The 26,474-nt window shown below is 39.4% G+C and overlaps 1 protein-coding gene across 4 annotated transcripts in view; it reads left to right on the forward strand.

Annotated features, from left to right (window-relative positions):
- Positions 1-26,474, forward strand: part of LOC147253765 (CUB and sushi domain-containing protein 3-like) — a 246,750-nt gene that overhangs the window by 82,934 nt on the left and 137,342 nt on the right. For all 4 annotated transcript variants that reach the window (XM_086219046.1, XM_086219048.1, XM_086219049.1 and 1 more), the window contains exons 18-30: positions 517-705; positions 3,941-4,057; positions 6,512-6,727; positions 7,893-8,081; positions 8,732-8,901; positions 9,669-9,825; positions 11,743-11,934; positions 13,355-13,481; positions 14,522-14,724; positions 16,655-16,846; positions 19,132-19,270; positions 20,566-20,753; positions 21,055-21,249. In XM_086219046.1, coding sequence (XP_086075172.1) covers positions 517-705; positions 3,941-4,057; positions 6,512-6,727; positions 7,893-8,081; positions 8,732-8,901; positions 9,669-9,825; positions 11,743-11,934; positions 13,355-13,481; positions 14,522-14,724; positions 16,655-16,846; positions 19,132-19,270; positions 20,566-20,753; positions 21,055-21,249 — 2,274 coding nt within the window. The remainder of the gene's footprint in view (positions 1-516; positions 706-3,940; positions 4,058-6,511; positions 6,728-7,892; positions 8,082-8,731; positions 8,902-9,668; positions 9,826-11,742; positions 11,935-13,354; positions 13,482-14,521; positions 14,725-16,654; positions 16,847-19,131; positions 19,271-20,565; positions 20,754-21,054; positions 21,250-26,474) is intronic.

A 26,474-nucleotide genomic window follows, 5' to 3' on the forward strand; every position in this document is an offset into this window, starting at 1 on the left:
CAGCAAAGATTGGCATGAAGATGAAACTTTATTTTGCCAGATGAACAGAATGTTCATTCAATACTATCAAGAAAGAAACTGTCAACCATTGTAGGAATGAGACACTGAGTTGTAAGCTTCCTTCATGAACATTCCAGCAGTCCCATTTTACTTCAAAGCCTTAAACCAGACTTGAAAATTTGTCAGAAATGAGGGCAAAAAAAAATTTTAATTGCAGAATACAGAATTGACATTTGATGTTTCATAAATGCAGTTTGACTTCTGTATCCTGAATATACAGCTATATTTTATTTGCATAAGTTGCAAACAAGGGCAGATCATTTTTGAAGGCTGGCAGAATGGAAAGATATACTGTTGTCAATAATCATCAGAAATATTTGAAATTAAAAAAATAACTGTTCTTAAAGCAATGACAACTTGCTGTAAAATTATTGACGCTTTCAAAGTTTAGAACAATTATGTAGGGTGCATTGAAAGCATATTCAGTAAATAAGTGTTGTACTTCAACTATTCTAGTTGTCACGTTGGACACATACTCCTGTATGGATCCTGGCATCCCAGTCAATGGTGTGCGGTTAAGCCATGACCTGTCCATTGGGGCTACAATATCCTTCCAGTGTGATCAAGGATACAGGCTGAGCCACGATGAATTACTGGTCTGTGAGAAGAACCACTTTTGGAGCCACCCCCTGCCCACTTGTGATGGTATGTAATGTAGAGATGAGTCTTGAAATGATATATCTTGTACTATAAATGGGAAGTAAATAGAAAGGAAAGTAGTAAGGGAAATGTTGTTCGCCATATTTTATAGGGGATTTCAACATATTTATGATATCTGCTTATTACTGTTATTGTTGTGCTGCATGTTACACACAATAATTGAAAGGATTTATATTAATGGAACTGTGGGCAGCACCAAAGTCACTCTCTTATCATTGACTATTATGAAAAAGTACCCAAACATATTTTTGCATGCCGTACATAGAAGTCTCAGCACATGTTTTTCTGTTTAAATTATTTGTAAGGCACTGTTTTTTTTTTTTTCTTCGCCTTGCTCTACTAGCTAACAATATGCAGCAAGATCAACTGAAGGCCTGCGGTTACCAACAACAACAACAACAACAAAAGGAGGCGTGCTTTCTCAATTTAAATCAGGCATACCCAAGTGGAGCCCAAATTTGAAGTCCGTTAGATATGACCAGTAGGATTAAAGAGTGGTCGCTATAATGACACCTCATGAATGTCACATGTGCTTATCAATTATTACTTTCCAACTACCAGCAACAACAACAACAAAAGGAGGCGTGCTTTCTCAATTTAAATCAGGCATACCCAAGTGGAGCCCAAATTTGAAGTCCGTTAGATATGACCAGTAGGATTAAAGAGTGGTCGCTATAATGACACCTCATGAATGTCACATGTGCTTATCAATTATTACTTTCGTATGACTAACATAACCTGTCCAACGCAATCACACGTTTTGTAAGATTATTAGATCAATCTAACATTACCCTTGTTCATCTAAGCCACAATCCATACTGAAATGCAGGGAAATATGTTGTCAAGGACCTAAACTAAGTCTATAAGTGTATGTGTGAGACTGGACCAGGGTCAGACAAGGTGTCACACTGCATGGCACATCTTCAATAAAATGTTGAACTTATGAAAAACTATGTAACCATCTTAATTCAACCCTTCCATGTTTTACCATCTATCTCACACATTGTAATATTCTGCGCAAGCATCAGGCTCTCTGGGTGATGCTTGGCTTTCCCCAGAAACCATCATGGAATACAGGGTCCATTAAATCTTTCAAAATTTAAAAGTTCTATCCTACCTTCGACAATACATAGTAAGGTTTTTCTACTAACAAGTCTTGTATAAATGTGTCCACTTTGCTTGCCACTTAGCTAAACTAACTTTTTCCCGATGAACAACAAAAAAATTAAGTGATACAATGATAATATGGGAAATAGTGAGGCCTTGCACCTCCAGTGACAGTGACCCTCTGGTGGATCACCACTTGGTGCTCAGGCCCAAAAAGGAAAGGGATTTGGTTTATCATTTATTCTCCATCATGGCTACAACAGAAGGGTTTCTCAGCAGCTCAAACCTTCAATTTGTACCTCTGATGTCTTCCTTTTGCAGGCTTATTTAAAAAATAAAAACATCCACCATTTTGGAGATGGCAAACCAATCAAAATGATAATTGACTGTGTTTTATAGCTGTAGTTATTGCCATACAAAACGAGGCAGCCACACAGGAATATGTGTCTTTGGGTAGTCACAACACAGCTGACTGTGGACCAAATCATAGTGAAACAGATGCTTGTTGAAATTACTTGTTATTGAACAAAAAGACCTAGTTTTTTTTATGAATAATTTACCCGGGGAATCATGTGAACATGAAGATAGATTGTACTCAACTTCAAAGCATTAAGTTCAGCGTGTTCCTGATAGTTTGTATAGCTCATGTAATTTCTCTCTTGGGTTGTACTTGTACTTGGTATGTAGTTGTATTTGCATTTGTATTACGGTTTAGAAGCACACCGAAACCCAACGCGTGTTGCAGATACAAGCTGTCAATGATGTTCCTTAGTCACAGACCACTCAGTTAAAGGTACATAACAAATTAAATAGATGTAAAGGATGGTCAAGCACTGTATTGTGTATAGGTTACAGTGCTGTGTACAACAGCTTTATTCAGATGATTGTCCCCACAATTAATTTTATATCTGAGAGGATTTTCTTTCCTAGGTGTGAGCCAGACTGGTGCCAAACACCTTGGCCCACTGCCGATGAAGCCTCTAATGTAGATGCTTTGCCAAGTGTACTCATCCACTTTTAATGACTTTATGTAATTTTAGCTCATTAATAAAATATTTGATATAATTTTGTTGGTGGATAAGGATTCAGGCCTTGATGTGTTGTGCTTGCTGGAGCGCCCAAGGGGGGCAGAAGTGGAGATGGGGATGTGGGGTGGGGGATGCAGATGTGAAACCTCAGGCATCTTAGTGATCCTTCAAAACATCCTCTGACATTCATTTCTTTGAAAATATGTACATGCACACAAGTTCTACTTCTAATATTTGTCAACGCGGTTTTGAGAAAGATATCTGGGCATTTGGCTGTTATGCCATCCTTTGGGCACATACATCCACCCACCCACACACACGTTCACACACACACACACGTACACACACACACACACACACACACACACACACACACACACACACACACACACACACACACACACACACAAAACTATGATAAATTCCCATAGATGGATCAAGCATTAACTTGCAGGTTTTCAGCAGCCAATGAGAGCAGAGATTTATCTGATCAGCCTCATTTGAGCTTTCTGGTAAATTCTATATCAAAACTTAACATGCGTGATAGTCATATTAATTGAGGTGCCAGTGAGTCTTGCTACTTTTGATAACACTTCATATCCTTTCGTCTCATCTGTAAACACGACACGGTGGATTGCATCTGGATTATCTTCCCAAACTGTCTAAAAGTGGAGAAGGGTGTTACACGGGGTTCGTGTTACCTTTTAGAATCACTTTGAAGTAAAAATCGGAAAAAGCCAGATCCACTGAATATGTAATGTAAATAATAATGAGTTACCATGTTTTATTTCTTTTTTAAGATAAATTTATGACAGAAGGATATATAAAGGGATAGCTGAATTCATGAATAACTTATTGCCTTGGTAGGGAAAGGGTTTGTTTGGAGAGGGGGCGAGAAAAAATCTTTGTGTTAGCAGAATTACAGGTCCTTATAAAATAGTAGTCAAGATTTGATGTGACGCAAATGCATTATTCATTTAAAATGCCCTTTTGTTTTCAGGCGAAAGATTTATTGGTTCATTTATAGTTTTCTTTTTTCCGTTTGCACTTACTATTCGTTATCATGATCTCCCTTTTTGATTCAGCGTCATGTGGCGGTGACATCAGAGGACCTGCAGGGATCATCCTTTCACCTGGCTACCCAGAATTGTATCCCAACTCCCTAAACTGCACATGGACCGTAGAGGTCAGCCACGGAAAAGGTAGGAGTGTGTGCAGTAACTCGTGTGTACCTTTATTACGCATATCTGTTCATGTAAACCCAATGTCACACAGCCATTTATGTAGATGAAATTCTGGTCATTTAGACATGTAGACATGGTCATGAGGATGTGCTGATGTTACAATCTAGTATCAGAAAAAGGATAAAAGTAGATTGAAGTGACTTGGCATGGTGTGCTTGTAGGTACCAGACAACCACACCATGTCTGAAGTGGCTGCAGTAATTCTGGTAATTTCAAAATTTTGAATATTTTTCTTCTTTGGGCTAACTTTCTGGGATCTTGTGGCTCGTGTCTTATTTGAAGTGCCCTATTTTATTATAAATTTAATTGCTTTATTAAATGCAAAAAGAAATGATTGAAATAAAAAAAAGGCTCTTAAATTCACAGGCCGAGTCTGAGTGAAAGCTTAGCCAGGAACACCCTTCCACCTGGAGACAGAATAGTTGCATGAACTGCATCTGTGCGTATAAAGTGTTTGTAACGATTGTGAGAACATCAAGAGTCTGGGAAACATTGGATTCTGTCTTTGTAAAATAGAAAAAAATACTTCCTTCAGCTACCATCCTAGCAAATCTCAAACCCTTGTTTTGGCCTTGTCTTACCATTGTCACAAAATTGTACTGCAGCCAATTCCTTAAATAAAGTGAAATCAAACATGCTGTTGTTGGTTCTACACATTTTCCATCGGCCTGTAATATCGGTGCTCCGATCAAGATTTTTTGGGCTGATTGCCGATCGCTGAAAGCAATATCTGTTAATACTAATGCTGGTCTCTGATCACATGGTTTATAATTCATTAATTTTAGTTAATTAACAAAACAGTATTGAAATTAAGAAAGGAAGAAGTATTAATAACTGTTTCAACAACTGCTTTTTAATGGCAGACATTACAGCACCACCTCCTCTCTACCCTAATAGCCTATACACATAGGCCCAAATAAATTTGTTGACTCCAAGGTGCTCTTGAATATTAACTGTGCAGTTGAAAATTAAGAGCAACTTAGACTCAACAAATGTATTTTTCCTGTGAAGGGAAAATGATCCAAAAAAGAAATCTAAATGTGCAAAGCACCAAGTTAGAAGTCATTATATACACTGAGGGTAGACTACGTTTTTAATGGAAGGCTCGTCAAGCTGCACTTAGCAGATTGAACCAGACGGGAAGTTCCCACACGAATGTCATTGTGAATCCGGTCAATTTTCAAGCTAGAACATGTGAAGACTTGTAAAAAACTGGGGGACAAGTACAAAGTGTAACCATGTACTCTATGTATACATGAAATCAACACAGAAACAAAGAGGCAATGACCAAATCAACCAAATTTGAGCAAGTTAACAAAACTGAGTAGGCAGAATGCATCTGAAACGCTGCTGGTGGAACTGGCAGCTGTGCAGAGTACTGGCAGCATTGCAGCCAGAATGCGATGGAGATGCCAGAACTCTTAGAACTCTGCATGCTCATTAACACGACCAACATTCAAATGTCTGATGAGGTTCATTGTGGTAAATGTCTCTCCTCTCATTCCTCTGAGACAGATTTCCCTCAAACACATTTTGCTAACTGCCATTTTATCTTTGTCATACACCTCATCTTGCAATCTTTATAGCAGAAAGACAAATTGTTTCAAAGTACTTAAAGGATTGTTTTGTAATATTTAAAGAACTATAATAGTTAAAATGAGAGAATTGCTTGCATTCGAATTTTGAGCTTTTTGTTTTGCCAAAAGTTCATATTTACTGGAATGCTGAGTTGAAGTGTAATATTATGGCACGTAAATGCAGACAAACTCAAATCATTTGTATTTTCTCTTTTTTTTCTCTTTCTTTTTTCCTGCGGGGAAGAGGGTTGGGCCACTTGAGCTCTTGAACACACATCCATCTCCCATTCCCACAACCCCATTGCTTTGGCCTACCTGTTTCATTCAGCAATCACCAACATTCCTATTGTAAAAAAGTTTGGGATGATCCTTTGAGGGGATGGTTCTTGATTAATGGATAATTTGTTTTAACTATTTGTTATTCAATTGCTGTTTTACTTGGCACAGTCAATCATTACACCTGCCAAGAGTTTTTTGTTTCTTCAGTCAGCAGTATAAATACTACCTGGCATATTTTAATGATGGTTGGAGCATTTTGGATTCAGGAGCTGATCCGCTTTTGTTAACTTTGCAAGATAGAGTTTATAAATGAGCAGGAGTCTTGATGAATTTTAGATACTCTATGGATAGAAGGGAGTGAAACTCAATTCTCGGTCATCATTGCATTCATTTTGAGTCAGTTCCAAAACATAGTCAAATGAAGTTCCTTGCTTAACCTCAATTCACATGAAAACTCCAAATTTATGGCTGAGTCATTTTATTGAAACATTTTCATATCTCCATCATGCTCCTGGAAACCTCTAATGCTTAGCTTTTTCTTATTTTCTCCTGCAAGGTGTCCAATTCACTTTTCACTCCTTCCACCTGGAGGATCACCATGACTATCTTCTGATAACAGAAAATGGCAGCTTCGCTCAGCCACTGGCTCGACTGACTGGCTCGGAGAGACCTGCGCCGGTTAATGCTGGCCTATATGGGAACTTCAAGGCCCAGTTACGCTTCATTTCCGACTTCTCCATATCTCTGCAGGGATTCAACATCTCCTTCTCAGGTATGAAGGCATACAAGGATTCTGTCTGTAGGAGGCAGAGACGGGGAAGGGGGATTGGTAGGTGTCCAGACAGTTTGAGTGGGGACTGTTTTCACAGAGGGGGTAAGTTTTGTGGCGTAACGGAGCCATTAATGCTAAAACTTTGGTTGGTAGAGTTAAGAAGGGAGCGTTAAATGCAAAAGACGATGTGGCAGATAGTCCGACAGCAAGAGATCGACAGCTTGTCGAATGGTGAGATCAAATTGCTAAGCTTCTCTAAAGCATGCATAAAGTATTGTGAGGACTGATTTGTTGGTCAGAATGGGACCAGGATTAAGGTAGACTCTGCCTCAGGCTGTGCTGATCAGAGCAGGATAATTAAGAGACAACGAGGTCATGCAGGTAGAGGGTGTCTGCCTGTGACGGGAATGCTCATCAAAGTATGCCATGTGGGTCACTGTCCTCAGGACTGAGGAGATGGGTGTGGTGTACAGAAATAATGGGCCCCCATGCAGAGTCTATAGACCAGAGCGATAGAGAGAAGTGGAGGCTTAGGGAGGAAATAGAGAGAGAGGGAGAGAGAGGAGATGAGACAGATGGTGATGCTGAGTGAGCAGGGTTGATGGAGAGGGCGGTGAGAGTGAGAGAGAGAGTGAGAGAGAGAGTGAGAGACAGAGAGATGTAATGAATTAGAAAAAGGGGGAGAGAGTAAGGGTCTGCTTCATGAGCATTCTGGCTAAATGTTTGCCTGCTGTTCACTGAAGTGAAGCATAACTTATACAGCGATGAATATTCATGAAATTAACTTTGTAAGAGAGTGTGTGTGTGTTTCCGTGTGTGTCTGTGGAGTCTCTATAATTAGCATCTATAGATTTCCTGATTATAATGAATTTTTTAACCTTTTATGACCTTTGATGAAAATTTGCTGTGTTGTCAGGCTGCTTCCTGCTGGTGGAACATTGGATGTGCTGAAATCAATATTGACATACAAACACTCTGAGAGGAGAACTGCTGAAAGATGTTGTCTTCTTATAAAGCCTTATTTGCATCTCTTTGTCAAATGACAACTCTGCCAAAACCGCATTTATACCATTATTGAATGCAGGGTGGTGGATTGCAAATTATCATAATATATATTTTCTTTGATTGTCCTATTGTGTGTATTTGTCCTCTTGTCTGCGTCCAGAGTATGATCTTGAACCTTGTCAGGACCCTGGAACACCCCAGTTTGGCTGGCATACAGGCACCAGGTTTGGGATTGGTGACTCTCTATCGTTCCATTGCAACACTGGTTACCGTTTACAGGGGGCACGGGAGATTGTGTGCTTGGGAGGTGGTCGCCGCATGTGGAGCGCCCCTCTGCCAAGGTGTGTGGGTACGTTGTCAGCAGTTTTTATTCAGTCTTCCTTCCTGTTTATTTACATTGCAATATTTACACTGTAAGTTACCCAGTGTCAACTTTTATATGTGTTTGGGTCAGATATAAACTTGTTATTAGACATTATAAGTACTCAGCAGAACTGGATTTACTTCTGTGAAATACATTTAAAAAGTCAGACTTGGCAGATAAGAGCAGCGAGAGTTTGCACTGATTTCTTTTCCACCATGAGAAGCTCAAATACATTGCGTATACCTTTTAAGAGCTGACTCAGGAGATACTGTGCCATCATATCATTGCAAAGGCATTGTGTCATTTGCTGTCTCATCACACCCTGAAATGGATCGCTAAACATGTGTTTTCAAAAGCCTGTTTCTGGCTCACCAGTTTAGCGCTGACTTAGAGAAAGACAGCAATGATGGCATCAATTTTACATTATATCAGCAGGGTAAAAAATAATACAAATATTTATGGAGGACTGGTGCTGCTCCTCTATTTGAATTGGCACTGAGTATGAACACACTTATTTCATGTGTATTATTTGGTACACAAATAGTCAATATATATGACATTGTATTCTTATTGTATGATTTTTTTATTTATTTACGTCCTCCTGATTGTTTTTTTTTTTGTTTGTTTGCTTACAGCTGAGTGTGGCTCAACAGTTTCCAACAACGAGGGAATTCTCTTATCACCAAACTACCCGATGAATTATGACAACAACCATGAATGTGTGTACAGCATTCAGGTCCAAACAGGCAAAGGCATCAACATCACTGCCAGCACCTTTCAACTTGCGCAAGGGGACATCCTCAAGGTAAAAACACCATTGCGCCGCTTTGTTGATGGAAAAAGACAACCAATAATCAGAAGTGTAAGATTAATCAATTTGTAGGTTTTTTTTAAAACGAGGGCTCAAATATCAAAGACAGATTTTGGGGTGTGTTACTGTTCCCATTCCTGGAAAATGGACAAGGGATTTGTTGAAAAAAAAAAAAGGTAATGGTTTAGCCTTAGTGGTCAGCGGCAATGTCAAGCAGCAGTTGCATCATTCCTTTTCAGAGGCAGGAATCCACTTCTTTGCGTTTTAACAGTTTTCGTAAGGACCACAGATGTGATACAAACAACTATGCAGACCCCACTTCACAGCTGGAACCCTCTTTTGGGATACAGATGTCTTGGCTAATGGTCTAATTATCAGAGCCTGGTACACTTCTGTGTGTCTAGTAATGGAATACTGTCTCTTGTCATTTTAGGACTAAATGTAGAACGACATCTTTAGAGAGAAAAACTGACTTGAATAAACCAGAACCACTCACGAGTCCCCATGTAGGATTAAATAGGAGCCTCGTGCTTTACAGATGTCAGGATAGGTTTGTTTTCCTGTTTGAAATTAATTAAATATTTGCGCATTTGAAAGGGTGTTTACTTAACAAATGGTTTCTGTTGAGAATTTTGAAAAATATGCTAAAAGAGTAATGATGAAACATGCTATTTTTGTATGAACTGCAAGAAGTGACAAAAATGAATAACAACAGTGGCCTCTGAAGAGAACTCCTCATGTTCTCCACTGTCTCTGATCAGATGTACGATGGTAAAGATGGTGGAGCCCCGCTCCTCAGCACATACACAGGCTCAACAATGCAAGGTCTGTCTCTGACCAGCACTTCCAACTATCTGTGGCTTGAATTCTACTCTGACCAGGAGGGGACGGCAGCAGGGTTCCAGCTAACATACCATAGTAAGTCACATTTCATTTCCCTGGTTGAGGAGGGACCTAAAGCTTTCCCAAATGAGTGAATTTAGGTGCACTTCAGGAGCCAGGCATTTCAAGTGGCAGAATTAAAAAGAAAATATTCATTGACCCTTGCTCTACTTTCAGTGTGAGCATATCCATTAATCACAGCATGGTGTTTCTGCTTCACTCCAGCCTTTCTCTTCCTCTGTCTCTCATTTCAATCCTGTGTACCTCTTTTCCTTTGTGCTTCTCGCCTGCAATTAGTGCCCATACCTGCCGCACTCTACCTTTTTAGAACTCTTGAATAATAGTTAGGATTTTGTGTTTACATGTACATTTGCAATGTTTACATACATCTAAACTAAAATGTGGACCTCCACACGTGTGTGTGTCCGTGCATGTGCGCGCGTGTGTGTCCGTGCTTATGCGCGTGTGTGTGTGTGTGTGTGTGTGTGTGTGTGTGTGTGTGTGTGTGTGTGTGTGTGTGTGTCTGTGTCTGTGTGTGTGTGTGTTGAAAGTTTGGGTCATTTCTGCAACTGGGCCAGTAATGGGGTTTTGTTTCTCTCCCTAATTGGCTTGCTGGCAGTGTATTGTTGCTAACTGTTTCTAATTTATTACCGTGACAAGGGAATGTTTTGGTGACACTGCATTTTGTGGTCCAATTTAAAGTGTTTTACCTGCAATGGAGCTCTTTGAAATTTTTTTTTTTTTTTTGTCTTCCATGAATCTTCTGAGGCAGCATTCAACTTAGTGTGAATGGCAAAGGGGCCAGGCACTACTCTGATTTATGATAGCAAGAAAAAGTTTTTGGCTAACTTGCAGTTAATGGGTTTGGACTGAGAATTGCACTTCCTGTAATGTGGTATACTAGTTTAGAATGTAGCATAACATTGTTTAAGAGTTGAAATGTTGTATATACAGCAATGTGGCATGTGCACTCATTGACAAATCCCTGCTTCCACAACTTCAGTGAGTGCAGATGAAATTATGGTTTAATTGAAGTCATAATCGAGCACTAAATTATGAGGTTTCAGCCTGGTTTTTATGTGATTTTTATAAAGTAAATAGCTAAATGTGAGCAGGTACTCTTAATCCATCTCTTATACTGTCCTTCCTTGGTCTTTTTATCAGAAATAAATAGCCCTTTCTAACTTGGATAGGATTCAGTGATGTAATTAACAGTGAGAGGCTTGGAAGAAGGTGGGATATGGGTAGCTTAAATCTTGTCTCAGTATGAAACCTGATCATGTTTTCATGACTTTTCTGCCAAAAGAGCTGAGGTAATTTTCTAAATGTGAGCATTATCTGCTAGAGATTTATGTTGGGCATGACACTTGCAATATCCACCATAACAACTGCCATCGGCATGAACCTTGCTATGAGAGGATACCATCAATCAGTGCTGCTGGGTTTATGTGTGGCCACTGTTGTTGCATTGCAGAACACTTACATTTAGAGTCTGAAATGGAGGGATATACTTAAAGGCCATGGTTCAACATGGTGAGCAAAATACTTGAGGTAACTTTTCTTGTTTGATGTTAGATTATTTTATCTACCATCACAAAATGTTACAAATGGGTGTGCAGTTTCTCATTCGCAGTTAATGTCCACACTCAGTTGAACATTTAATTGTGAACGTCTAATTATACGATCTGTCTAAAAGGAATCTCTTACTGCCAAGTAATATAATGGGACTGTAAGCCCAGTCCTCATCTGTGCTCAACAGGAAATTAATTCTCAAACCTCAATCAATACCTCTTTACAATACTGATACTCGGGAATGTGGCGCTGGTTCACAGAATTGCTGCTCTTCAGTGGAATAGTTGTAAATTCTGACAAGCTTCTGTGTTTGTATTCATATTATCAGTTCACCTTCATCATTTAAACCTCTCCCCTTTTGTCTAACTCTTATTCACCCAGGTTTTGAGTTGTCCCATTGTGATGATCCTGGGCTACCACAATTTGGTTTCAAAGTCAGTGACCACGGTCACTTTGCTGGAAGTGCCATCACGTATGGTTGTGACCAAGGTTACACCCTACATGGCAGTGGCATACTCAAGTGCATGACTGGAGAGAGAAGGGCATGGGACAATCACCTCCCATCATGTATAGGTAATCCTTCCCCCATATCTTTTTTGTCACAGCTTTAGTCTTCTCTCTCTCTCTCTCTCTCTCTCTCTCGCTCTCTCTCTCTCTCTCTCTCTCTCCCCCCCCCCCCTCTCTCTCCTTTTATGGCAGCTTTTTTTGTTATTCCAAGCAGGCACACTGTCAACATTGCTCAGCTAGGTGTTAATCCTTGGGATTTATCCCTACATGATTTCTACGTAATTGAACTGTTTTGAAAGAAAATGCTGCTCGTCATTTTCAAAGAGAATATAAACTGCTCTGATGTTTTATTGTGAATCAGTACTCTCACCCTGTGTTCATAATGCAAAATTAGCTACATACGGTACTGTAGCTTGAATTGCTGTTTAGCTTTCACTGTGATGCTCTGATTCTTTATCACTCTTCAGCTGCATATTTTAGGCACTGCAATCCACTAACAAGCGATCAGCATCTTTCAGTTAGAACGGGCATAATTATCAGAGTATTCATATTAGATAGTGTGATGGACAGGATGTACGGTTTAGGCTGTTATTTCATATTCAGAACATGCTGAGATGGAGACAGACAAATGATAAAGCTATTACCTGCACGCAGCTCAAATCTGGAAAGTGTTATGGAGCAGTGTCTGTTTCTTGATGTCTAGCAGTGATGGATTATTTAGCAAAATTATTTAACAAATTCTAGACGTGTGCAGAATTTCTACCAAATGCCACTTTGTCCCTCTACTTTTTCAGTGAAGCATGAATGTGTTCCTTTTTCATGAAATGGGTTTTAGTCTGGCAGTGTGGCACTTTTTACACCATCACAAAAAAGGTCATCAGTCTTTGAACAATCAAGCTGTCTTTCAACAATGCTCCATCACTGAACGGTCAAAAGTATTAATAGTGAGCTTTGAATCTGTAAGTCGAATGCGAAACAAGCTATCCAGGCATCTCTCTAGGGCCATGTCATGGCTTCTGTCAAGGACTTTTACATTTGCCTGCTGGTTTGAATCTCGTTATACCAAGACGGTGCTAATCTAATGCAATTTTTGTATTAATTAAGTGCCGTTTGTTCTGTAATGTAGATGGCAAGATGACAATCAGGGGAGAGACAACATAGATCGGATGATAGGGTATTCATGTAGTCATTTACATTTGTAGCAGGGTCCTCCCTGTAGCGTAATGACCAGCCCATATATTTCTGGACACAGTCTTTTTAAAAATATTAATGGCATCATTAGCAGAACTACTTAGAGACAAAACAAGCTGTGCATATGAGGATCCCTGGCCACGCAGGAAGTCTTTGTTACAGCCCCATTACCTGCTAGCAGCATAATATAATTTTCAGCAGATCTAAAATGTTGCTCATTAGTCCTCTTTGTAGACTCTGAAGAGTTGCGTGTGTGTGTGTGTGTGTGTGTGTGTGTGTGTGTATCTACACGCAGCGGAGTGTGGTGGAACTTTCAAGGGTGAATCTTCAGGGCGAATTCTTTCTCCTGGTTATCCCTTCCCCTACGACAACAACCTGAGGTGCACTTGGACAATTGAGGTGGACTCTGGCAATATTGTCAGGTAAGAAGTCATACGACATGTCTATGTCTATGTCGATCAGGTGTGAATGAAAAACGGTTTGCTGTTGTTTTTAAATATGTCTAAACCGATTTATGAAGTTATGAAGTGTGCTATTATGATTATGAATATCTTAATTAAAATGGCCAATCATTAATCAAATATGCTAATTATGTTACGCATCATTACTCCTAAAATCAACGGAAAGGAAAAATTGCATATTGGGCATTGCATTGGTAGTCGTATAAAGAAACTAATATATCAGTAGTAATTTTGAATAAACAAAGTAGGACATCCAGTGGATTAGTGGGATTATAGGAAAATTTATTGAAAAAAAAGGTAATTGTTCAAACATAACTGCCCAGAACTGTAAGAATTGATTTAATAAACCTGAAATTTAGTGAGTTCCTCTTATGATGAAGTGATTTAAAAAAAAACAGACTAAAACACTTGATTTTCTGTTCAGATAATCTCTAACCTGATAATTTCCTCTCTATCATTTGATGTCATCAAGAGAAAGGGCTCGTTGTATAACAATTAACCTGGATTTGGAGAGAGATGTCGTACACGCCGTGAAATCCCCCAGGGGAATTTTTTCCCCGCACATGGAAGCCTTTTTTGGGGGGGGGGGATGACAGCTCCCAGGATTAAAGCGTAATAAAAGCCATTTGGGCCAATGTACTGTAGGACAAAGTCAACATGTGACTTCATTCAGCTGCTTGTAAAAACAGATGCTCTGTGTTGCGTTAAGAGGAGATCAATTAAAAACCAAAAAGGTCATTGTTTCCAAATCTCTCCAGAAATGCCCAAAGCATGATCATACGGTCCTTTCAAGGCAGATTTCTTCTCAGCCATTTTGCTCTTCTTCTCATACGGAAGAGCTTAATTTTACTGCCGATGCAAAATTACACAAGTGAATTTAACTGCAATTAGTTTAACTAAATGCGAGTTAGAAAAGAAGTTGGATGCATACTGTCTTGCCGATGAATGCAGCTGACTTAAACCGAATTGAACTGAAAATCTCATGTGCTCCCCTCTCCCAGCCTCCAGTTTCTTGCGTTTGACACAGAAGCATCCCATGATATCCTGAAAGTTTGGGATGGGTCTCCTGAGAATGAAATGTCTCTGAAGGAGGTTAGTGGCTCGCTGCTACCTGAGGGGATCCACTCCACTCTCAACTTAGTCACCATACAGTTCGAGACTGACTTTTACATCACCAAGTCTGGTTTTGCCATCGACTTCACAAGTGAGTATTTCCTTGATGAAATACTGTACATAGGTGTGTACTGTTTACTTATATAAAAAAGATGATTTATTCTCGTTTTTATCGAAATGTATAGAAATGTCAGGATTGTTGTCTCTGTTCCATCATGTATCACAAGATATTCATTTTTCTCTTGTATGTGTGTGTTTTTTTAATGTTTCTTACTGCAATTTGATATGGAATCATCTCATAACTCCACAACATTCATAACTATCTGAAAACAGTGTCTACAAGGAAGGTGTGCATATGTCATGTAGGCTTCTATTCAGCAGCACAGTATTTCCCCAAATGATAGTCAGTGTCCTGCTTTTTAATTTCAACAATTCCTCATGTGATGTGGATCTCAGTTATTTCTGCACTTCTTTTTTAACATTTGAAGGTATTTCATAGTCAGTTGCTGGCAGTCTCTGGTGCTGTGTTTACTGGAGTCTGTATGCTAATGTAATCTTTATGTTCTGCTGATAAATAGTTTCAAGGTTAAGCCCCTGAGCACAGCAGCTCCATAACAATACAAGAATGCATATGCAAGTATGCTATGCTTTTATTTTCAAATTTTTCAACCAGTATTACAATGCGGTCAGTATATACAAACGAACAAAATCCATGTCACCTTCCCCCTGAGCTGCCTGCTCATTTGCCAGGAATGATCAACCAGATGATTCATTTTGGGCTGGTGGTTGCACAGAAGAAGGAGGCTGTTATAGCACTTTGTTCAACTGGCTGAAGGGGATAATAAGGCAACTATCCCAGACCGTTCTGGTTATTGTAGGTTTTCTACCATTTGAGGAAACAGGACTATTGCAGCCCTGTTTCTTTGTTTCCTCTGGTTTTGTAACACTTATTTCAAAAGTATTTGTACGTTGTATCATTGTACGAATAGACCATATTTTTAGTGCTGTGCTTCTCTAACCCTACAGCCCTAACGTCGGGTGATTTTCACCTGCACGATTCTTGTCATGTCATTTTATAGGGTCCCCCATCTTACCATTTTTTTTTTCCTTTTATGTGACAATATATATTGGGAAATTAAAGTAGAGTACTTAAATTTTGCATGCAGGTTTGTACTTGAATGTAGTTTGATGAAAACTGTATTTTATCAGGAATATTATATCGAGTAAAATACACCCTGCATTCGTGATGGTGTTACCTACTATAACGTTAGTGTTCAAGTGTTAATCATTCTGTCATTGCACCCCAATGTAAAACCACTATGTCTCAAGCTGGAATGTGTCCTCCAGAGGCATACTGCAACTAAAACATCCTTTTTGCCAAAAGCTAGGGTTATTCACAAAGAAAATAACAATTCACTATCCTCAGTGAGTGATGAAGGAAATAGTCTGTCTGTCCATGGGGGGGATGCACATCTCAAATGTAATTACATTACATGACTGTAAATAAATTTAATCTTTAAAATGTAATAATTATATGACTTGTGAATTTGGAATCATATCTATTGATCATCAAATTATTATGCTTCATATATACAACTTTATGATGCACGTGTCTCCCTTTTACTAAACCACTCTATTCAGTGAGACACAGGCTAGACACCAGCATCTGGACAAAAATGTGATGTAGTCTGACCATAGAATTTTCTAATCCAAAAGACAGAAGACAGACAAAACAAAGTCTGTCAATATTGGAATATTTGAAGAAGCTTTTTGATTTTAGCAGATTGTCATGTTATTTTGGGGCTTTTGCAAAACTATTTATGAAAACATGAGGAAAACACAGCATAAGATCGTAATCTGTTCTGTCCTGAAACCGTCTGAGCTACAGTTTTGACAACAGCTTCCTACTGTATGATGTGACTTTATTAACCTTGGCTTTTTTGCTCAGTGATACACTACATATTGCATACATATGTGTTTTCACCATGTATTTGTGTGTCATATTTATGTTTGTCCTTCAGGCTCTCTTGCAACAGCCTGCAGAGATCCAGGTATTCCAATGAATGGCAGTCGCAACGGGGAAGGGCGCGAGCCTGGTGACTCTGTGACCTTCTCTTGTGATCCGGGATATGAATTGCAGGGGGAGAGCAGAATCACCTGCATCCAAGTGGAAAATAGATACTACTGGCAACCCAGCCCTCCAAGCTGCATTGGTGAGAGAGGAGATAGTGTGAAGAGAGAGAGAGGGTGTGTGTGTGGAAGAGATAGAGAGAAGAACATGGATTAGAGAGAGAGTGAGAGAGGGATGGGAATTTTTCTCTTTACTGGCTGCAGCAGAGGCTATAATTCACACTGGTGTCTTAAAAATATGTGTAGGACAAAGGAGACTTCAGCTATGTTTGAGTTGTTGCCAACTCTTGCAGTATGTGGACAAATCCACTTCTGTAGCCATTCAAAGACTGAGCGCTCTACACTCACCCCATATTGTCTTATTAGAGCTTAACAGCTAATTACTTAACAATACAATTAGAAATAATTACACTAAGTAGGTCCAAAGAAACCTAGATGTTCTTGAATTACTGCCAACTGGTCTAACTGAGTTTTTCACTTGCCAGGAAAGAGTGAGGTATTCATAGGTCTCGCAATGCGATTACAAGATCCCGTTATTCATCATATTTGAATGACAAAAGCAGCAAGTCTTTGAGAATAAATACCTTAAGTAGATATCAGCTGTCCTTACACTCCTTACATGTTACCACCAGATGCTCCTTACATGTTACCAGCAGATGCATTTTCACCCGCAAATATATTAACCGCTAATACATGGCATCAGTGAGCAGAAAACAAATCATGGGGACCTGCAAAGAATGGCAGAAGCAGCTGTGTCAGAAGTTGTCTGCTTGGCAAGTGCTGGGGGGCCTACACACTCTCTGGTGGCTTTCTTATGACTGGTCAATTTATATGCGATCGCAGAAGTAGGAATATATAGAAATTTCTCATTGAATGCTGCGAAATCTAATTTCTGTGTGTTTGCTGTCCTGGAACAGTCCAAACCTCTGAGTAAATAAATACAGTTTGTATTTAGAGATACAGAGTTCACCTCAAAATTGAACCATTTTCATGATATGTGGTTTGTTGTAAATGAGAACTTAAACGTGATACCGGTGACTTATTGAGGTTGACGCTAATCAGCTCAAAGCCACAACTCCCTCTTGAAATTCTATAATACTACAACTTCAACCTTTGTGAGTTTTTCCAAAATTGTAGATTACTTCATCTAATATATTGTTTGAAATTGAGTTGAAGTTGAAATAACAAAGAACTAAATTGATCAATGGAATGAACTTTTTTTTCCCCCCAAAAGCCTGTTTAGGTCCATCTGTACAACCTGAGACTCACAAGATCGACTTCTCTAGGCTGGACAGTTACCATGACACAAGCGGTGTGACATATTTTGTCAATCACACATCATTTTCAGCAAGCAGAAAGTCTCTCATGTGTAGTGGCTACATTTTAAGCTTCCTATTTGTAGTTCTATACTCACAAGTTCCATTCCTGCCTGTACTATTTTTAGTTGTTGCATTTTTGCACAAGCTTGTATATGTTGAGGGTGGCTATTGATATCTGCAATGCAGTTAGCCCATAAGCATGTTTAGTCACAGTTACCACATATGTGATATTCTGGTGCCATTTACCTGAGGAAAAAAAAATCCACTTTGAGAAAGTTCCATTTTGGTTTAATATTCATGAATATTCAACCTCCAATACTCTTCATTTGGAATATTGGTTGTTGTTGTTGTTGTTGTTGTTGTTGTTTGTGTGTGTGTGTGTGTGTGTGTGTGTGTGTGTGTGTGTGTGTGTGTGTGTACAAAACACAAGTCCCAATCATGAAAGTTGTTTTTTTAGAAAGGTTGTTCTTCCCAATCACCAAAACTAGGTCCTCAGACTCCAAGGTCCAAACTTTGATCAGAACGATTTTCAGAATCAGAAATGTTTGTTTTTAATCATTTCACATGGACCCAATACAGCTAATAGCTATGTCCTGCAAATGGCAAAGAGCGTACTTCATGATCTAGAACCCATAATTAAAAAATATCCAAATATCAAAAAGGTAACCAGTTTTTCTTTTCAAAAACCCCTCTTTTATATTAAAATCCATCCATTTTTTTTTTAACAATATCCTGCTTACAAACAAACAACCAGACCCACACTGGTGATCACATTTCCTGGCAAAGGTGCTTATAATGTAGGAAAATAATATTGTGTTCCCTCTCATGCTTGGGGTTTTAGCCTGATTTCAGTGCAGTACCTGAGGGTTGCTGCTGATGAAGGTGAGAGAGGTTGCAGAACCTGATTCAATTATGTTTAATGACCTACAAGTGCTCATTCCATAGTGCCTTTGTCTCAAAGAGATTTCTGCCGAAGACATTTGCAGCAGGTCAGACACATTGTAAGTGGACATATTTCTCATTACTTTCTTTTTTGTATATCTCCAAAGCTCCGTGTGGTGGAAATGTGACTGGATCTTCAGGATTCATCCTCTCTCCCAACTACCCACATCCCTACCCGCATAGCAAAGACTGTGACTGGCTTATTGCTGTTCACTCAGACTATGTCATTTCCTTGGCTTTCATCAGGTAATATGAGCTGCTACAGTAAATTTGTGGTAATATTAGCTGTCCAAACAGCCAAATGAAATAATATAATTTGACACAGATATACAATAGTTAGAAAAGTACATTCAAGAATTTAAGGTTTCTACAGGATATGAAGAGAAGCTCAGATAAGAAAAACGATGAAAACACTGGAAAAAAAATGTTTTTTCCATGGTCCAGTAGCTTACAAGATAAAGCTTCCTCTAAACTTGTGTCATGTTTGTAACCCTACCTGAAACAGAATAGAGTCAGTTTTCAGTGGATGCACAGTGGGTCAGGCTGTGCCTTGGAATTGCTTGTTTTCTGTGGTGGAACCAGCTATAACATCCTAATATTGAGCAAAGTCGGCCGTGTGTGAAGCAAAAGGCCCAGCGTTTGAGTCCAGGTGTGTTAGGTGATAGAGTACAAGCAGGAATCCTTCTACAAATGCCTAAAAAGCAGGTATTACTGCCGCTTTTTAGAAATGTGGCAAAATATGATGTCTAGATGAATACTGTGTATTGCAGGACGCTTTGTTATATGAAAGCAACAAATTTCCTATGCTGAATGATATTCTGACTGGAACCTTTAAATTATTAATTGCAATCTAAGCCCATTAGCAGCAAGATGGGCTGGAGGGCAATCTTATTCTTGACTGTTATATTTTTATAGTCGTTTTATGAAGGACAGGATTAAAATAAAAGGTACATTTACACCAACAACTTTCTTGAGGTAGGAGGTAAAAGAAAGAAATTGGCCATGTTTTTTTTTTCCAACTTTGTCCTTCAAACAAACATATTATAGAGTCAGCACAATGCTGCTTTCTCTAGTGGGACTGCTAAATGAAAGGTTGGAGTTATGATTTTAAATTGGAGTTGCCTTGATCCAACTCAAATGCAATTATCTCCAAGCTATTTACATTTTTGTCATATAGCACGCTCATTATTTTGAAGACAAATGCTCCTTTCTCTCTCACTGCGGCATGTGATTTGATATACAGCGTTACAATATGAAACGAACTTTTCACACTACATCGCCACTGCCATCTGGGAAGATTTTGTGCCACCTCAGTGTCACAACAATTTAATCTCTCACCTCTTTGGGGAGATATCTTTTTTTATCTCTTTCTTCTGGAGATGCAAAACAAATTTCTTGGTATGACTCACTTCTCGCACTGCAGTGTGCACTCTTATTTTGAAACCCAAATGCATTCTAAATCTCTCATATAAATCTGGTGGTTAAGGTACTAAGACTAATAATGTTTCCCTCTCATTTGTCTATTCTTTTACTTATCACAGCTTCAGTATTGAGCCCAATTATGATTTTTTATATATCTATGATGGGCCAGACAGCAGCTCTCATCTGATTGGCAGTTTCCAAGACAGTAAACTTCCTGAAAAGATTGAGAGCACCTCCAACTTCATGTACTTGGCATTTCGTAGTGATGGCTCAGTGAGCTACACTGGCTTTCATCTGGAATACAAAGGTACTTTGGAGACATAAATAAGATGTTCTATATGCGTTGTGTTGTTTAAAAGGCAAACTACTTATTTTGATGCATGAAATAATATTATTTAAATATTAATGAATCCATTTAATTGTAAGATTTTTGAACCATCTGAGAGAATAGGATAGAATATATTTCTCTACATATATCTACATACCTTGTTCATCAATATTGATATATTTTGTTTAATCTATCTCTACACCTCAATCTGTTTCATTTTAAAATCCTCTTGTTTTCGACAGTTGTCACTGTTCTAAATGTGTTTCTTTTTAACTGGCAGCAAAACTGCGGGAGGCATGTTTTGATCCAGGAAATGTGATGAATGGCACCAGAATGGGCCTTGACTACAAGCTGGGATCCATGGTGACGTTTCATTGTGAGGCTGGATACCTGCTTCAGGGTTACTCCACTCTGACCTGTGTCATGGGTAACAGTAAAAGACCTGAGTGGGACAAGGCCAAACCAAGCTGTCAAGGTGAGAGACAACACTTTAAAAAAAATATGAGTTTAAATAAGGACGGCATTCAATGGCTGTTGTTTGGTCAATAATTTTATGCTAATTTATACCAAGACTGTGCTGTTTAAAAAATAAGTGGAAGTTGACACTTTCCAAACAAATCTAAGAAAAGCTAGAAAATTATGATTATTGAGGCACAGCATTATAATTAGTGCAAATCGTTCATTGTTCATTTTGTAGCTGCAGTATAGCTGCTATTAACATTTACAAAAAAAACCTTGTGTTGCGAACAATAGGCATCGAGCACTGATAAAGTTGCTGTAGTAGAGACACGTAAAGAAAGCAGGTAAAGTGACTCTTCCATATTTTAAATGGGTGGCTATATTTTTGAATCCTCAATAACAATGATTAAAATAAATTGACAAATCTTAATATTCCAGTTTCCACAAATAGCTTTAAACCTCTTTGCCAATTAGGTTCAAATTTTCATCCAATTTCTGGAGAATTGTATCAATGGAATTAGCTGATAGTGTCTCTTAATAGCAGTAGTAACACTTGTTGAAATAGAAATATAAGTTTAAGACCATCATCACTATACTAGCATGAAATAAATGGTTGGAGTCTTGGAGAACAAAGTTATCAATGCATGACTGCGAGAAAAAATGTCAAAATGTCAAGTATGAGTGATTTACTTTTAATTGCTATTTCTGAAGTGTAGACATTTCACTTTGCAGCAGCTTAGTGTCCATGACACACCTGAGTAAAGATGGGAAGTTTCAAGATTACTACCCAACACTCCTCCCTCTAGTAGCATTACACAATTCTAATACTTATTAAAGTATTTAATTTGGCATGGATGAGCTATAATCCAGGTCTCGATTTCAGCAGTGGAGGATGGGGCAGCCTCTCTCACGCCAGAGTTCTATTCATTACTTTTGAAGTTGGCACTTGTGTAAGTTAACTAAACAGCCCTGGGGTTATTTGCTTTATTAAAGCATCCATCAGGTATTTTTCATTTCGTATTTACATGATTTGAAGTGATAAATTAACAGTATATAGGCTGAATCTAATGGGTTGAGCACCCCAAGCACATGCCTAGCTCCTGTCCCTTACATTATTTAGCAATTAGCTGAGCTGGGGCCTTCATGCGCAGAGTTTGCCTTTTCTCTCCATGTCTGCGTGGGTTCGTCCTGAGTACCTCATACATTATATTAATTGAGACTTGTAATTTTCCGAGAGTGTGAATGGTTGTCTGCCTCTATGAGAACCCTGCGATGGACTGGCGATTTGTCCAGGGTGTACCTCACCTCTTGCCTGATGACTGCTGGAATGATCTCTAGCCATCCAGACACTCAGTGGATAGATGAATGATGTTGTCACACAAGTAAAGCATGTCACTTTATGCAGATAAAACTAATTCCAGTCTAATTATGTTTTGTTTTATTGTTTTTGTTGTCTTTGTTAGAAAGAAGCAATCACTCTTTTATACATGCCATCTACTATACTCAAAAATTAGATGTTGTCCACACAGAAAATATTTCGATTGAACAAACCTGACAAGCCCAATCTTGTACTACAGTTGAACAGGGAATGTCTGAAGGAGACCTTTGTCCAGGAGCCCTCAGCTCCCACTTTTCCACTTTCCTTCCTTTCTGACTTCCCTGTGGAGACTGAACAAACTGGTCAGTGTTCAAAGCTTCCATTGCTAAAGCTGGTGTTGGGAGCTCAAACATCCTGGTCGAATGCGAAGATCAGGGAAGTCATCCCAACTGAAAAAGGAGGCCTTGGGGATTTGTTATCCTGGGCAACTCTGGAGGCAGATACAGTTACCAACAGGCCTGAAGGACAACAGCCTCAGCCCTGAAAGAGGCAAAGCAGTGGTTGTGGAAGGAGTTTGAACAAGCCATGAAGAAGGACTGAAGTGCTACTCAAAAACCAGGAAGTCATCCAAGTTGGATATAATAAGAATGGTATACTGTTGACTTCAACTGATGAGGTAATTGAACAGTGATATAAATGCATTGAGGATCTCCTAAATACAACTAGGTGGCCCTCTACTTCAGTAGAGAGATGGAGGATGATGGGGGATCAACATTAGTTTCCCTGGAAGAAGTAACTGAAAACTATACAGTGGCAAAGCCCTATTCAGAAAAAAGGTTTTGTGCCAATTAAAAAGGCATCCCTTTCATCATCCTCCCAGGGACAGTCTACTCCAAGTTACTGGAAATGAGGATTCTGGAGTAACAACATGAATTCCATCTTGGTTGAGGAACATCAGACCAACTCTTAACCCTTGCAAAGGTCCTGGAAGGGGCTCGGAAGTATGCCCATCCGGTCAAAAAGTTGTGTGGATTTTTCCCTGGAAGAATTTGTGGGAACTGCTGTGGGAGTATGGGTTTGCCAGGGTCTATAATGAGGCCTATCCAATCTCTGTACACCCCAATAGTTGTTGTGTCCATGTCCCAATAAGTCAGACCGATTTCCAGCAGGGGTTCTGATTTGGTCATGATGCCCTTATTGTTAAAGTAACTCAGAGTTAGTCAGTTGGGATGAAGATTAGCACTTCTTCCTGCTAATGGGATGGTTCTCAGCAGGAAACTGATTGCTCCCAGTAGCATATGACTCCTTAATATGAGGGATGGAGTCCTCAGGATTTTCTCAGGGTTCTCATTCTTGCTCGTGTCTCCCTTGGGGATATGATGAGAATTTCTGCATCTATGAAAGACTTTCAGTATAGCTGCTGCTACTTTGCATTGAAAAGAGTCAGTAGAGATTCCTTGTGCATCCAGTTAGGATACCACTTGGTACTCTCCCTTGTGAGATTTTCCAGGCACATCCAGGTGGGAGGAGGCTCCAGGGCTGACCAAAGACCAGGTGGAGGGATTATATCTCCACACTGGCCTGAAAACACTTTGGGATCCCCAATCAGAGCAGGCTAATGTAACCAGAAAAACCTTTGCAACCTGAATGGATGTTTCAGATGAAGCACTTAATCATCGCTAGAGCCAAACCAACACATTTGGGAGCTTATATCATTTCTGTCGAAAGCTGATCACAGAAATATCCAGAACTGCACTTAAGCACATGTTTATTTTTCTGTTGATAAGTATTAGTTGTAATGCTCATGACCTTAAATAATTAATTAAGTTGAAGTGAATGCAAATTTTTTCATTCATGCAAAGGTAACACTGGCCTGCTTTGATGTGGTGTGACCCCAAAAGGATATCTTTTCAGGAGGGCTGAGGCTGTGGCCGAAAGAGGAAGGTTTGTTTAGTGACACATGCTTGGTTGCCAGACTAAAGCCAGTAGGGCATTTCAGCTGACTTGGTCTGGCTTTGTGTGAATGAGGTTTCTTGCTTCTTCATGGCAGCTGAAATTTGTAGTTTAAGAGTGTATGTGACAGATTTTCCTCCCTGATGACTCTTGACCCTTAGTTTGGTTCTCTAATCAAATGTACATACACTGAATGAAAAAAAAATCTTTTTTTTTTTGCAACACCTAATAAAATTAGTTCATTATTAAATAAGGAACTATGGTAAAATTGTAGAGATGATCGAAGTCTTCCTTTATCTTCAGATTTGTGAAGTTATAAGAAAGAAAAAAATAAAGTGAGGAGAAAGGGGAAACTATTTTTTTTATTTTTAGTGAGGACCAGCCTGTTTGAGGATTGCAGACAGAGACTTTTATAAATTAAAGATGGAGGTGGAAATTTTTAATAGAACACAAAATGGTGATTTTTCATTGTGCTTAGAACTACACTCACCTGTTAGGATGAGAACAGCAAAACATATCTTGGGAACTCCATCCAGTCTGTAGTGCTATTCTCATTTCCTGGAGATTGAAAGTAAAGCGAGTTCTTTTCACCCATTCTCAAATTACTCAACCATCACACCACTATGGCTCCCATTTTGTATGACAAAACAGCTTGAATTTTTTTGAACAGGTTGAAGACCTTATCAGACTAAAACCAAATAGATTAAGAAGATATGGGCACCCAGCGACATCCTGTGAAGATAATGGCTATCAGGGTATTATTAGCCCCCTAGACTCCGAGGTCAAGTCTCTACAGTATCAGCAGAGATGTAACACCAGGATCCTATAGGGCTGGATGTGCTCTACTCCATCTGCTACATGGTTTTGTTCTGTCGTCTTCACTACTTCATTTCCAACCAGGAACATTTCAGCAGAGGAGTAGTTTTTTCTTCCCAGACCCTCTTATTTGGTCATTTTGCCCTGACATTTGTAAGAAGGCGATATAGAAATGGTTTCAATTTTGCGCATTTTACTCCTAGGGGGAATGCTGTTCTCCACCTTGTGTTGCTGATGCCTTTCACATCTCCTTTAAGATGAACCTCTTTTCATCTATGGTGATTTCTGGCCTTGAAAATATGCCATTTATGTCTTAGGTTGAAGCACAGGTGTTGGTTACCTGCAAGGCCTTTCTGCCTGTTGCACCTGTCTGCAAGTCAGCTGCTGTCAGTTAGGGCAGCTGCAGAGTTTTTGGTTTTGCTGATATTTCACCCCATTCATTCCAGAACATCACTCACCCAGTTCCCCGAGTGCCTTCTTTTCCCTGGGCTTGATGACTCTGATGGCCTTCAATAGCTGCTGGGTGGATTTTCTAACAAAGCCTTTGTGTCCAAATTCCAGTTTTTCAGATAATGGGCTGATTCTGTTGGCTTCAAGTCTGAGTTCCTCCAACACTTCTGTTAGTTTCCAGAGCACTTGATCATGGGGCAATTTGTACTGGCCTTGGGTCAAAGCTAATTTCAGCTCCTAAGAATGTGTGGTGAGCTGGGATTTTGAGCATCACAGAGACTGCAGTTTGTTTCCGAGTCATACCAGTGACGTGCAACCTGAAGGCTTGAAAGGGGGCCATATGTAGACCCAATGAGAAAGCTCAGTCTTGCCTTAAAATCTTCCACATGCCAGCCCATGATATGGCCCTGCTGGTGACTGCCTCCCAGGCTGTCCATTTTCCTTGATGTTTCTGATTCACAGCTTGGATCTTGAGCAATTCATTCTCCATTCTGATGACTTCGGAGACAGACATCTCTCTTCTGTCTTTATTTATGGCTTTTGACCACATCTTAGGAGCTGGCCCAAAATCCAGCCTGCCTTCCCCTGCTGCAACCAGCCAACTACCTCCTCATGTTTTAGCTAACTGACACTGCCTGGCTGCTCTGCCAATAATGGGATCTTATCTCCATTAACAGAAAAAGGTGATATCATTCACCCTTTCT

The sequence above is a fragment of the Aulostomus chinensis genome, chromosome 11 (assembly GCF_037954235.1).
Source record: "Aulostomus chinensis isolate RoL2024-O1b breed Wild chromosome 11, RoL_Achi_v1.0, whole genome shotgun sequence".
In the NCBI taxonomy this organism is placed as follows: domain Eukaryota; kingdom Metazoa; phylum Chordata; class Actinopteri; order Syngnathiformes; family Aulostomidae; genus Aulostomus; species Aulostomus chinensis.